At 41.3% G+C, this 13455-nt stretch overlaps 1 protein-coding gene across 2 annotated transcripts in view; it reads left to right on the top strand.

Annotated features, from left to right (window-relative positions):
* Nucleotides 1-13455, top strand: part of PCCA (propionyl-CoA carboxylase subunit alpha) — a 294708-nt gene that overhangs the window by 267118 nt on the left and 14135 nt on the right. For both annotated transcript variants that reach the window (XM_054188011.1, XM_054188012.1), the window contains one exon: nucleotides 11194-11334. In XM_054188011.1, the coding sequence (XP_054043986.1) occupies nucleotides 11194-11334 (141 nt within the window). The remainder of the gene's footprint in view (nucleotides 1-11193; nucleotides 11335-13455) is intronic.

Genomic DNA, 13455 nt, shown 5'->3' on the forward strand with positions numbered 1-13455 from the left:
TGGGTGAGACCATGCGCTTACTGGAATCGGTGGGACCACTGACAGAAACAAGTCCAGGACAAAACCAGATCCAGGATTTAAAGCCTCTGTCTCTCTAACCTGAAGAATAATGCCACTAAAACCCCCAAATCAGTTGCCAGGCTGTGTAATTGCTGTGGTTTGAGAGCAGTCTGTCAGGAAGACGTATGGAAGAGATTATCACACAATTTATGTGAAGCTGCACCATCTTGATGACTTGAGTTCTCATACACGTAGCCACTCCTTCCCCTCATGACCAGGCAGACTCCTGCTTTGAATTTGGAGTTTGCAAACAGCCTTACTAATTCACCTGGACTTGCCCAGGTTCAAGAAGCTTCGTGTATTAACTTCCCTAAATCCGTATTTCAATCCAGAGAGCTTTGTAAACTGAATCAGATCTCTGTAAAAAGACCTTGGCTTTCTACACGCGTTTTTCTCCAGTTGTAGATGTCATTGTGCGACCTGCTGTACAAAAAAACCCAGGAAGATGCTGTGGCTCACCAAGTAGCATTTGGAAGCACGCCAAGGCAAATTAACAGACCAAGCTCTAACCAGTGCTTGCCCAACCATTAGAAAACTTTGTAAGCTGTGAAAGAACGCAGTGTGCTCTGCAATTTTCTCCCTATGAAACGTACAGACTAAAACCATTTCTGCAGTCAGTGGAAAATAAGACCTATCTAAATGTTCTGTATGGTTGTAGGTAGCCTCACAGTGAATGAAAGGCCTCTGTGCTCTGCTTTTTCTTCTGTTTAAGTGAGTGCCAAAAGTAGTGCTGAGCTTGAAGAGGAGTCAAACATTTATTATTCTGTGGCCACCCAGAGGGGGGGAAGCTTTGGTGTCTAGAAATTAAGCAGCATTTGCCTGACATTTCTGTAAACCAATTCTACTCAATAGTTGGTTGGGTTTTTTACCTTCTAGAGGGGAATGCATTGTGCCCCAAATCAGATAGTGCTTTTCAAAAAGTACTTCCTTACTGAACTTACTGAATAAATTACAAATTTGTAATTAACCAAAACAAACCAGGCTGAAAAATACGAAGTGTCTTACAGGTGTTGGGTTGCTATGTAATTGGTACTGTAGTTTTACACATCTTTATGGGCTTTTCCCTTTTTATGAGTCATTAGCTTACATAACACCCAGGTCTCTCATCAAATCAAACTCTACGGGACGGTTTTGTGAGCCTTGTGCAGTTCACTGTCAATAGACTTGCTTTTTGTGGTTGTGAGAATCCATTACTCTAACAAGTTACCTTGGCAAGACAGACAGACAACTTCGTAGTCACCTGTGGCAATGCGGTTCGTTGCAGCCTTTATTAGTTGGACGTCTGTGTAACTCCTCCTCGCACAGTGGTGAACTCCTCCAAGCTTCCCTCTGAAAGATGTTTAAAGACTGATTTGTAGTGATTCCATTACTACTAACTACAGCTACTTTCCAAGTATAAGAACAGGAGGAGGGTAAGCGGCTGCTTATGAGGCAGCGTATTTTTATTTTCAGAATAGTGAGCCTTCCTAGCCGTTACAACTATGATACAAATGAAATCTCAGAGCAAACAAATATTACAGTTGCATGTAGCTAATGGAGGCTCAAAGTGGCAGCACAGTTTGTCTTGCCTGCTACCACCGAGCCTGCTCCATCACCTTCTTTTCCTGCATCCATCCTGTAACAGTGGTCACTAAAAGTTGATTGTGCTTTTTTTTTTTTTTCATTCTGGTTGGGTTTTGTGTTTGTTTTTTGTTTGGCTGGGGTTTTTTTGGGGGTGTGGTTTTTTTTTTTTTTTTTAAAACAAACTCAAAACCCCCATTTTGTAACCATCTGCTTGTTCTCTGCTACATGATGAAGAGAGAATTGCACGGTTCTTGTCGGTGGTTACATTTTTATTGTTATTATATTAAACAGGTCAAATGTTCTTGCCCATTTAAAATACTTGTAGAAACAAAAAGGAATTTTTATTAATACACGTTAAACCCCACTGTATTATATAATGGGGTTAGTCATGTTCAACCACGCTGTCTGTACGCAGCTGATAAGATATATTTTTTCCTACTCCAGATCATACTCCGTATTTAGGGGGTATGATTTTTGTAAGCACTTAGGCATGTGATTTGTCTTATACTAACAAGAAGTCCTGATGGTGACTGTTGGCCTGGGTACATGTGAAAAGTTAGGCAAAAGCCTGCAGGATTAGGACACATTTCAGAAAACAAGTAGTTGCTTTTCCTTGTGCAGGTTTTTTCATACTCCTTTTCAACAGGTTTTGTCAGAAAAATAGACGTTATTCCAGTAGGAGCTTCTGGTGTTTTAAGACAAAAAGCCAGCTGCTAATGATGTAACTGAACCATTTTCACAAAGCCGCAAGAGTTGTGGCAGGAACCTGTTTCTAACCAACCCGCGGATGAGATGAGGTAGGGGTGTGCGTACGTATGTTCCACACGTGGTACTCAAGGCAGTTCTCCCTGGCTTTTTCATTAAATAGCAGATATAAAGGAAATGTTTGAAGTATAAGTTGACCGTATTTGAAGCGTAAGAGTGATGAAAGTGATGCATTATGTCACTGTAACGTATTGACATTATCAATTATGTGTTATTAAACAGCTTAGCTAACTGAATGATTTACCTTGTGTTTAACTGCCTTTTTCAATTAAAGGTAGCAAATGCTGTAGAACTGGGGCACAGTCATAGAAACCATATATTTTCTCCTGTTAACACCAGCACTGCTGACATGCAAGTGATGGGAGTGTTGGCATTTTGCTGCAGGCTCTAATGGGCTAGTTTAAATGGTCTAAAAAAAGTGATTAATGATTAGGAACAGGACTGTTACACAGCTTCACAGCTCTTTTCCTCAATGCGTTTCCATTTATGTCAACTAGCCGCACACTTAGGAGGTGTTATTTCAAAGTAGTCAACACAGGGTTTTTTTTTCTACTGCCATTTGTTTCTATTCCGTAGGTTCTTTTGGTTGGCCAGATATACCTCGTATTTCCTTAAAGTTGTAAGCTTCAGTGATAAAAGGGGATAATCCACAGGCTTTGTATGTCTGGTGACAGAAATCTAAACGGTTGAACTTCGCCGTCGTTTCAAAACGGGGAATGCTGTTTGGTGTGTTGTGTTGGAAATAAAGTAATTGAAGCACTTCGTCAGCCAATACTTTATTCTTTTCTGCTATTCACTTGATTTTGCAGCAAGCAGTAATTTGTACATTAGTCCTGCTTGTTTGTAATGGGTAACTGTCCACCCCTAAGCCCTCCCTTGTATACACGGGTACACATATACATATATATTTGTTACGTGTATTTCTTTGGGAACCGAGGTCAATAAACACTACTGCAACACTTCGTCCCCCCCAAGTCACAATTAACTGCCATGTGTAGGAAAAATGAGCAGTTCCAAAAGGAAATGAAAAACAAGGTTGGAAAATGCTGTATCTCTCTCTTTTTAATGAACTTTAGGACAGTGAGATACCTAGTAGATGTAATGCATTCTCTTTGCTCTTTTAAGCTTAGGCAGTATCAAATGCTGAAGAATTGTGGGGATTGAACACTCAAGGGGAAGGTACCTTGCATTTTTCGGAAGTTTATTTCACTGTGCTAAGATCTTAGAGCTTGTGTCTGAAAGTCAGCGTTTGCTTTTAAGTGTCATGTTGTGAGTGAGGGGAATGTATTTTCTCAGAATATGACATTGAGTAGTATTTTAGTTGCTAGCATTTTGTCTTGGCATTTTGTTAGTGATCAAAGTATGATCACTAACACAAAGTATGATCACAAGTCTTAGCTGCGTGCAAGCTCAACCAAGTTTTTTCAACAAGAAGCTTAAGAAAAAAGTTTATATAACAATTTGGGGGCAGAAGGGAGATGATTTAGAGTGCGGTGGCATTGGCTCCAGCATGTATACTAGAGCCACTCTTCTGCAGAATAGTTATTGAATCATAGAATGGTTTGGGTTGGAAGAGACCTTGAAGATCATCTAGTTCCAGCCCCCTGCCATGGGCAGGGACACATCCCACTAGACCAGGCTGCTCAAAGCCCCATCCAGCCTGGCCTTGAACACTTCCAGGGATGGGGCAGCCACAGCTTCTCTGGGCAGCCTGTTCTGGTTATGCCAAACAGGTATGCAAACAGGGAAAGAAGAATGGCTCAAAAGTCAGCGTGTCACCCAGTTGGCTTTTCCTTGAATGTGGTGCTCAAGGTGGCATGGTAGCTCATCTTCCTTTCATAATGCCATTTTTAGCCACCTTTGCCAGGAAACCAAGGCTCAGGCAGGCATGCTGGACGTCCGTCGCGTGTCCTTGTCCTCGGCTCCCCAGTAACTTTGACTCAGTTGATCGACTTCAACCAAATGTAACGGAGGGGGAAGGGTCCTAAAAGCATCATGGTCCAACCCATTTCGTGAATAAAAGGTGTTCAGCTAGAGGACAAAGCTGTAACTTTTTGTGGTAGGGAGTGTGGGGAGAGGGTTTGGCCAAACTCACCGTTTATTTAAGGCGAAAGGCTCTACGCTGGGGAGTGCAGTTACGAACACCCCCGAGGCTATAATGCTGTTTTGGAGATGACAAACAGCTACAGACCCCATCTGTGAGAAAGCAGGCTTTGTTAGTCCTGGTGCTGACATGGCTACTCATTACTTGGGAGAGATTCTCCCCTCCTGCTCGCGCCGTACGTGGAGGGGGATTTTCAGGGATTTTCTTGTCTCTGTATAAGCATGGGTTAGAGTATGTGTAGTTGTTACTACTTCACACACAGGTGTGTGAAGCTGCTTCCCTTCTTCCTCCTTATTAGGCATTTCATTTATCAGTAGCCACTTGAATATCTTGGGGTTTTTTTTTGTTTGTTTGTTTGTTTTTAGCACAGACGCATTCTGTCTAAAGACTCTGCATTTCTAGTCTGCAGATGGGTCCAGGGGAACATCTGCTTTGGATAGTTTGCAAGTGTTACTTATTAACTCGGGCCCCCAAAATCTGGGCAGCGTGATGACTATTCCCAGAGCGTGCTTAGCCTGCTACTTGGCTTTTGGAAGCGTGTGTTGAGGTTCATTACACACATTTATTCTTCAGTTTTCTGCTTGGCTCGGATTCGCTACTAAGATTCTGCTCGAAACGATGATGTAAAGTACGTGGTTTTTTTTTTTTTTTTCTTAAGCATCAAGTGCAGCACTTTTCCCCCTGTAGTTCATAGTGGGCAGGTTTCAAAGGAACCTCATCTCCATATGGTTTTACTCGATAATCCTTTATCCACCATCTTCAACTCTCATTCCGTTGCTTTCTTGCCTGTGGCTACGTTTCTATCTCTGCATCAATTAGCACAGTGATTTATACAACAAGCAAGCAGTTTAGAGGTAATGGTACACAATTAACATCTCATTCCACCATAAAGGGTATGCTAAATACCCCAGTCACTGCTTTCTCTGCCTGGAATTGAAATAAGTGTTTGTCCTAATTCATATGCTATCTGATGTGAAGTGGGCCTGCTTTGTACGGCACTACACCATTAATCTAATTATAGATAGCTGCAAATGAAGTGCTGTCTGAGCACAGAGACTGAAGAAAATAGCGCTTTTGTCATTTAGCATGACTCTGTGAAGCAAGATCGCACTTTACGTGGCAGCCTGGCAAAATGGAAATCTGAATAATATTGCTGCCTGTTGCATCTTTTCTAATTACAACAGCGTTGTAAACACAACTGGGCGCTGATATAAATAGAGCTGTAGATAGGCTGTCATGTGGGTTGCAGGAGAAAATCCTTAGTGTGCTGTTGTATTAAATGATGCATCCTGATTGACAGCTACCTTGAGACTGCGCTGATGGAGTTGTCAGAGCATTATGCTCACGGGCTGCTCCGGCGGCTGCAGCCGCAGCAGCAGCAGCATCCTCCGGCTCCTCTCACCATCATCCTCGCCCGCTCGCTGCCTCCAAGGGAAGGACATCTCCCAAGCTTTCCGTCTGTACGCTTCTGCCCGGTCAGCCTTAGTCTGGAGCGGAGGGAATACATTTATATATATATATATATATTTTTTTTTTTTTTTTTTGCGTGGCTTTAACCCTCGTTAGGCTTCTCTAGAGTGTTAATTATGTATCACACAAGGAATGGAAAGTGGGAAATGTGGCTGAATTACAAGTCTAATTAAGTTTCTGCTGACGGCGTGTGTACTATATGGTGGTGAGGCTTCTCTCTTTTTTTTTTTTTTTTTTTTTTCCCTTTCCCTTTTGCTGCTGCTGAAGGCTCATGATTTTTGTGGCTTTTTCTCTTTTTCATTTTTTAAACTGTCTCCGTAGCATGTTAAGTGTTTGCTCCTCCGTTAGACTAAAAGTGCCGTTATTTTGTGCAGGTGTTAACGCCAGTCCTCACCACCACCCTGTGGAAGTAAATTAGCTCTAGAACTCGGAGCTCGGAAAAAAAGCCTCTGTGATTTGCAAAATGTCATTTAGCTCCTTGTTGAGTAAGAAATCCTTGACTGAAAGAGGGTGGTGCCTGACAGCTTCAAGTAATATGGAATAAATACATCATTTTCCTGTTTAGATGCCTAAGCGAGGGTATGGTCATGATGTTAAAATGTGCAATGGTTAATAAAAAAGGCAGCATGCTCATTGTGTTCAGCACTGGAACATTGCTTAGTATCGCTTTGAATGAACACTGAATAACATACTACTTGTGAATCCATGATGGTCAAACTGCAGGTGACAGCAATTAAGTGACTTGAGGCAGGATGTGGATTAGGAATGTTAAAGGGAAATTACGTGACCACAGTTAATAAATTTCACTGATTCCAAAAATGAGACTGTAAGGTTAGTGAGAATAATGAAGATGCACGGCAGACAGTTTCACTACCGAAATCCGAGCTACATAAGATTTTCACCCTTCTGACCACAAGAATGACAGACGTTTGAAAAACATGGTTGAGCATTTAGGTACAGCATACTGAAAATCCACATCTGGCCAGCAGTCCAAACACTGCCGTAAGTAACATATGGGTAGTGATACATTAGATTGGTCTATAAAATCTCCAATGGAGTTTGAACATTTACAGCTTCTAGGGACATGAGTTTCAGGTGTACAGGGAAGATCATATTTAATAAACTAATGCGAGATGTAACAGCATGCAGTTCTGAGCATTTTAGTGAAGGCTTACAATATTCCATTGTAAACAGCAAGGGAACCATATCTGTGCAAACTACAAAACTTGTTTTTAAGCAAAGATGGGGTCAGATATGCCCTGGCCAACTTTTCTGTAGCAGCCTGTCTACTTCTTGTCTACTGACTGGGGGGATCAGTATGGTATATATCTACAAAAAACCTCCACAAAACCCAAGGTATAATTTTCACTGTATCTGCTTTCTTTTCCTCCCCATACCCCTTTGCACTGCTATTATTACACCTTTTTGTTTTCTTCTTTTTTTTTTTCTGTCACGGAGATTTGGTAGTAAGGGGTAGTTTTGCATTACGTGAACAGGCAATTCACGTAGTGGGAGAGGCAGGGCAGGATACTGTTACCCTTAGAAAACTATTAAGTAACATCACTTTTCCCTACTATAATTTTTGTCAATGGGTTGTGGACTCCAACAGCCTCGAGGAAAAGAAACACCTGTTTTCTGTGCCATCAAAAGCTGTACGCCTCCTTTCGGGTACCTCTTTATTAGCTGTGCTTTGGCTGGCAGAATTCGGCACTGAAACCCTGCGGAGTGGAGCAGTGGCTGGTGACAACTACTCATCAGCTCAGGTCTGATGGCTAGCAGATTTCCTTGCTCCGAGAGTCCACCCGCTATCTATTTATGACTCCAACAGATGTTTCTTCTGGTTTAGGCCAGGGGAAACCGTCTGGTCTCTATTTATAACCCAAACTTTACAGCCTTCCCCAATTTACGTCCCTTCTTTCTCCCATCTCCTCACGTCTTGAGGATAAATGAAGAAAACCTGAACCTCATCCCCACTCCGTTAGGAAGCAGAAGTTTTGCTACGCTACTATGTTCAGCGTTGTCTTCACTAAATCAGAGGCATAGCAGCAGTGTTAACTACATAATATGTAATGACAAAACGGGGGTTTAGTCTTAATTGCCTTTGTTTTAGCGGTGCTGTCAGGCGTTGGTTTGACGTGGTCTTCCAGAGAGGCTGGTGGCTCTCCCCGAGCCCCCGCCTCGGCTGCACCTGGGTTGGGTGAACAGCCCCGCATCCCCCTGCACAGCTCATCCCCCAGAGAGACGAAGCAGCGTTACAAAGGGACGTTTATGCGGGTATTTAGTGGGGTCCAGCCAGCCGCAGAAATACATCAAAGGTAATCTTAAAGAAGGAACCTTTCTTTGGGCTTTGTCTTTTTATATTCTGAAAGGTCATTTGTGAGCCTGCCGTGCCAAAAAAGGCCTTTCCCCAGAAGTTTACTGTTGTTATTTTTTACTTTTTGATTACAGTAACTTGCTTATCCCCCAAACAGACTAAAGAACAATAAACAAATACAAAAGGAAAAGGAACAGCTCATCAATAACAAAGACCTGCGTTTTAAAGCTTTGAGTGTACTGACTCTTACATCTCACTCCAAGCAAAGCAGGAGTCCTGCAGAGAAAGGAATCTAAAAGATATGAAAATTATAAAGATAGTAAAAACAATGTTCAGTAGGGATATTTTAACTTGGTGTGGAGAGCTGCGCTTTAAAGTGCAGCACACTGAGGACCGTGGTTTTTTGCCCCACTGCTGTACATTGCAGAATGCGCGGGGAATTCTGCATTTCAGTCCCTGCGAAATGCTGTAGCCTTAGATGAATGCAGAAGGTCTAGCTTTCACTTCAAGTTAAAATTTTGAAATTGGGCAGCTTGGAAGTGTTACATGTGGCCTAAAAAACTGAATGGCATCTCAACCTAGTCCTTTGAAATTACATCAAAACAGTCTCTTGCAAGAGGCAACAATACAGTCCACAAATCTAACTTATTTCTGTGTTCTTCCTTCTTCCCTTTTTTTTTTTTATTTATTTTCAAACTCTGAGTACAAAGAAGACACTAACCATGGATACTGAAACTGTGCAATTTGGTGTAATTATATTCCCCCCCATAGGTTTAATGAAGGACTTTTAAGTACAATTTATCTTTGATAAATAGTCCCTCTGCACAGAATGTTTATTAGATTGACAGCAGAATACACGCCGCAAGCTTTTTTTCCTCGCCACTTATGACTCAGATGAATTTTAATAGGAGTAAAAAGCTTTTATTTGCACAGTAATTTCACTTAAGGATCATATCCTTCAGAAACTGGCAGACACTTGTATGTCTTGATTGCAAAACAGACACTCAAGAGTAAAGGAACATGCATAAGATGTTATTATTTGACTTGTCACACCGCTGCAATGCTATTTGCAACTTGTGTCACCAAATCTCCTCAGAGGCATCACCTCCCCTCTCCCCACAGCACACAGGCAAGCGTGCGTAGGTGTGCGCAGACACGCGTGCTTTACTTCTAGAAGCACAAACTGGAAGGAGCACGCCGCGTTGAGCGTAGCTGCTCGCGCGGGGAGAGAAGGAGCTGTATTTTGGATGGGAAAATGTGAGCGCCACAGCCTTAATTGTCATGATGATGCCTGCGGGAGGCTTGGAGTTAAAGCGGCTTTTTGCATACAAAATGGGGCTGGTTTCCCTCTGCCATACCAATTGTAACCGAGGCACGCGTTTGGGAGCGGGTTCTCCAATCTTTGGGTGCCTCTTGCAGCTTCTGGGAATATGGTTGTGGCATTTTATTACCTTTACTGGGGTGGTGGCGGAGGATCGGTTCATTTAACCGTTTGCTTGTATTTCTGATTAAAAGCAAGTATTTGTCACTGAACGGCTGCGCTGTTCATTGTACGTAATCTTGTGTCCAAACGCCATTTATGGAGGATGATAATCCTCTGGTACGTTGTTTTAATTTGGCTTTGAAAGCTGCTTTTTAAAGATGTCATTGCAGAGTTCATCACCTTTTGCATGTGTTTCCAAATACCTTGTTCTGCTCTCTACAGAAGCAGAAGGTAGAGTCCCCCTTTACCTTCACCATAAGGATATCGGATTTTTTCTGTCTGTGTAAAAATGAAAAGTAAAGACATTTTATTGCTAATAAAACAATAGCTAATTGTTTTGGAGGGAAACATACTGTTCAAAGCAAGGTGTTGAACTTTACATCAGCAAAATACGCATTTGAATTGTAAATGCGGTTCATCCAATGCTTCTTATTAAAACCTTTGTTTAAATTATCGATGAAGTGCGGTGCTGGTCTTCGCTCGGTCGGCCTTGGTGAGGCAGGAGTTTCACGCAGAGACCTGCTGCCATCTACTGGCTTTTTGCATTCATTTCCCAGTGCCCTGGGACGAACGGGAAGGCCATCTGTCTCAGTGCAATGAATTATCTGTCAAAGTGATTACAAGTTTTTCAAAACTGAAAGCCCGGAGCTGAAATTAGTGCACCCACATACATGTTTTCAGAAAGGTTTTTTTGTTTAAAGGGACGCTCTCGGGCACTTGAGGGTCATCCTTTTCCATTTCTAATCGCTGTAAAACATACTAGAGAAAACATTATTTTTTTTTCTTAAGGTAGATAACAGCTGCTGAACAGTTTTTATTACAGAAAAAGTACATTCAGTACAACCACAATGTTCCATCGTTCTGCCTGTCCGTGAAAGAAATAGAAGTGAAATTGTTTAATATGTTTTAATTGCAAAATCTAAGCAAGTTATTAACTTCAAACATTAAATACATGTTAAAAAGAAACATTTAAAAAGTAAACATAATGTATAAAATCAATCATGTCATTGAAAATCTGGCAGACTCCCAAAAGGTCAGTTTCCAATTCAGCGCCACACTGGAAATGAATCCCTCAATATTCCTTATCCACTAAACATAAATGTGCAGTAAGCATAAGGGTATTTCTTGTTTTTAAATTTGTAGCTCCCCTCGCTACCTCTGACTTTTAGATGAATTGGGCATTTCTTTACTGTACTTGTTTCCCTTTTACGTGGTCATTGCCGCAGTTTGGGGTTATGTATTTTTCTTCCTACAATCCTGAAAATGAAACTCTGAATAAAGATTTCAAACAGTGACTTTTTTTTTTTTTTTAAGACACTCCTGTGAAGAACAGATAGATGTATCGTATGAAAACATGCCATAAAACAGTGCAGATTATTGACTGGAATTCACCAAGGTGCAGTTTTCTAAAACATTGCTCTTCCTTTTCTTTAGTACAAATTACAAATCCTGACGAAGGTTGCTGCAGAGCTGAGCAAGTACATGCCAGAGAAAGCAGCAGAGGACACCTCCAGCATTTTGAGATCTCCTATGCCTGGAGCAGTGGTGGCAGTTTCTGTCAAGCCTGGGGACACGGTAAGAAATGTGATCCATATATCTGCATTTTCATTATATATTCCACACAAATTTCTCCTTGGTGCATTGGTGCAACTGAAACTACGGGTCACAGTTTTCAGTTTTCTTTTTTTTTTTTTTTAACCTCACCTGTAGAATAAAATGTGCTGAAGGATGCGTGCTGCTTTTCGTTTGAATTATAAAAACTAATTAGGAAGCACAATTCAAATTAAAAGGAAAATTTTCAGCTGGCTGCAAGTCCACATCTGAAACTCAACAAATAGCTTGTTTTTGTATCACAAATGCCTTGGCAGGAGGGGAGAAAATTGTGCGTGTGTATATGTGCATGGGAATATATGTAAGTATATATATATGCTGTTAGTGCTAGCAGGAGGGGATTGTTGATTTTCTGACCTGAAGTAAGGAAAATATCGCTAAACAGAAGGGACACAGGATAGATACTTAACTCCCCCCTTCTCCCCGTGCCCCCCCCTTTTTTTTTTTTAAAGAATCCCTGTGTTAGCATTTTGCAAGACATACGACTTTCCTGAATTTGGAATTCCCAGTCTCTTATGAGAATCCTCTTGTCCTGCAGAAGCATAAACTTGACACACAGAAGGGCAACAGAACACGCCGTTGCTGTCCTGGGGATTTCCAGGGCCTCTTACCTCATGTTGAGCTGGAAATAAATGTAAATACAGTGTTTTAGAGTTACATATAAACACCTACTTGAGCTTTATATGAAATTCTACTACATTGTATCATAGGTTATTTCTAAGGTCAGGGCCCCTTATCTCTCATAACCATTGTAAACAATAAAGTGATGCAGACACAGGGATATTTGAATCAGATTGTGCAGATTAATTTTAAAGTACTATTGTCAGTTAAATGATGCCATAAACATCTGTGTGGCACTTAAATACAAACAGAAAGCTTTAGTCGCAGAGTTCATAATTTATGGCAACGAAACCTAGATTTTCTTGAGACATAATGTAGAAATGGGATCAAGATCTCAAGTCCAAAATTAGCACTGCATTTACTTTGTGACGATCATCAATCTTCCTCATAAAGTGATTTGTTTGCTGCCATTTTGCTATGATGCCACTTCTGGTTTTAGAATACATGGTTGTTTCTGTCTATTTACAGAGAGAAGGGAGTCATCGTGTTAACGTTAAAGATCTGTAGGTGCAAATGTTTGTATTAATGAAATAAAGACATTTCTGAGAAAACAGAACTAAGTACAGCTGAGTAAAAATTAGCAAAAGAGAAACTCTTTTAGCTTCTATACTTAGCTTTCTGATTTTGTGATGTATACATGCACACACACGCTGTTTATACCTTTAAAAGCAGCAGTATTCAATTAAAATTATGCACTAGGTCATGGCACGGACAGACATCTGTTATTTCTGTGTCTAGGCAGTAAGAGTGGGTGAGTGAGGGAGATCTTAAGCAAATACTTCCCCCCCGCAAAGAATGAAGGGAAACATTTTTAAGACAAGGATTTTGAGCCTTTTTTAAATTTAAGATTTTTTGGAGAAGTTATTTCTGCTAAATGTTACCAGCCTTCTTGCCTCGAAGAATAGTTCTTGTTGTCTTGAAGGAATAGAACCAGTGGAGAAGGAGGCCAGAGCCAAAGGGATCTTAAGTAAATAAATAAATGAACCTCCCTCCACAAATCCACAAGTGGTGCAGTGCATCGCAGCGCAAGTTGTTAAATAGTGTGTGGAGCTTTTTCTTCCCCCCCCCCCCCGCCTCTTCTCCTGTCCTGCAGCTTTTTGCTGGAGGCACTGAGTGGCAGAGCATTTGAACGGCGTAATCTATATTCTGCTGACCTGAGCTTGTCAATGCTAATTGTGTGGCTTTAATTGCAAAAACACATTTGCGTTATTGAAAAGGGTTTAACTTAAATCCTTCCTTTTCAGGACTAGTGTCAAAACGTTGTGTTTTTTTTTTTTTTTTTTTTAAAAAAAAAAAAAGGAGCAAGCCAGCAAGCGGAGATGAGGGGTAGCGTCAGCTCTCGGCACTGAATAAGCCGGTGGGATGGTGTGATTCAGATTACACGTCTTGGCTGTCCGTCAGAAACCAGCTCACTCGGTACAGCTGTTCAAGGCGTGATGGGCAGGGAACTGGAGCTCCCTGATA

Source organism: Rissa tridactyla, chromosome 1, assembly GCF_028500815.1.
Source record: "Rissa tridactyla isolate bRisTri1 chromosome 1, bRisTri1.patW.cur.20221130, whole genome shotgun sequence".
NCBI lineage: Eukaryota > Metazoa > Chordata > Aves > Charadriiformes > Laridae > Rissa > Rissa tridactyla.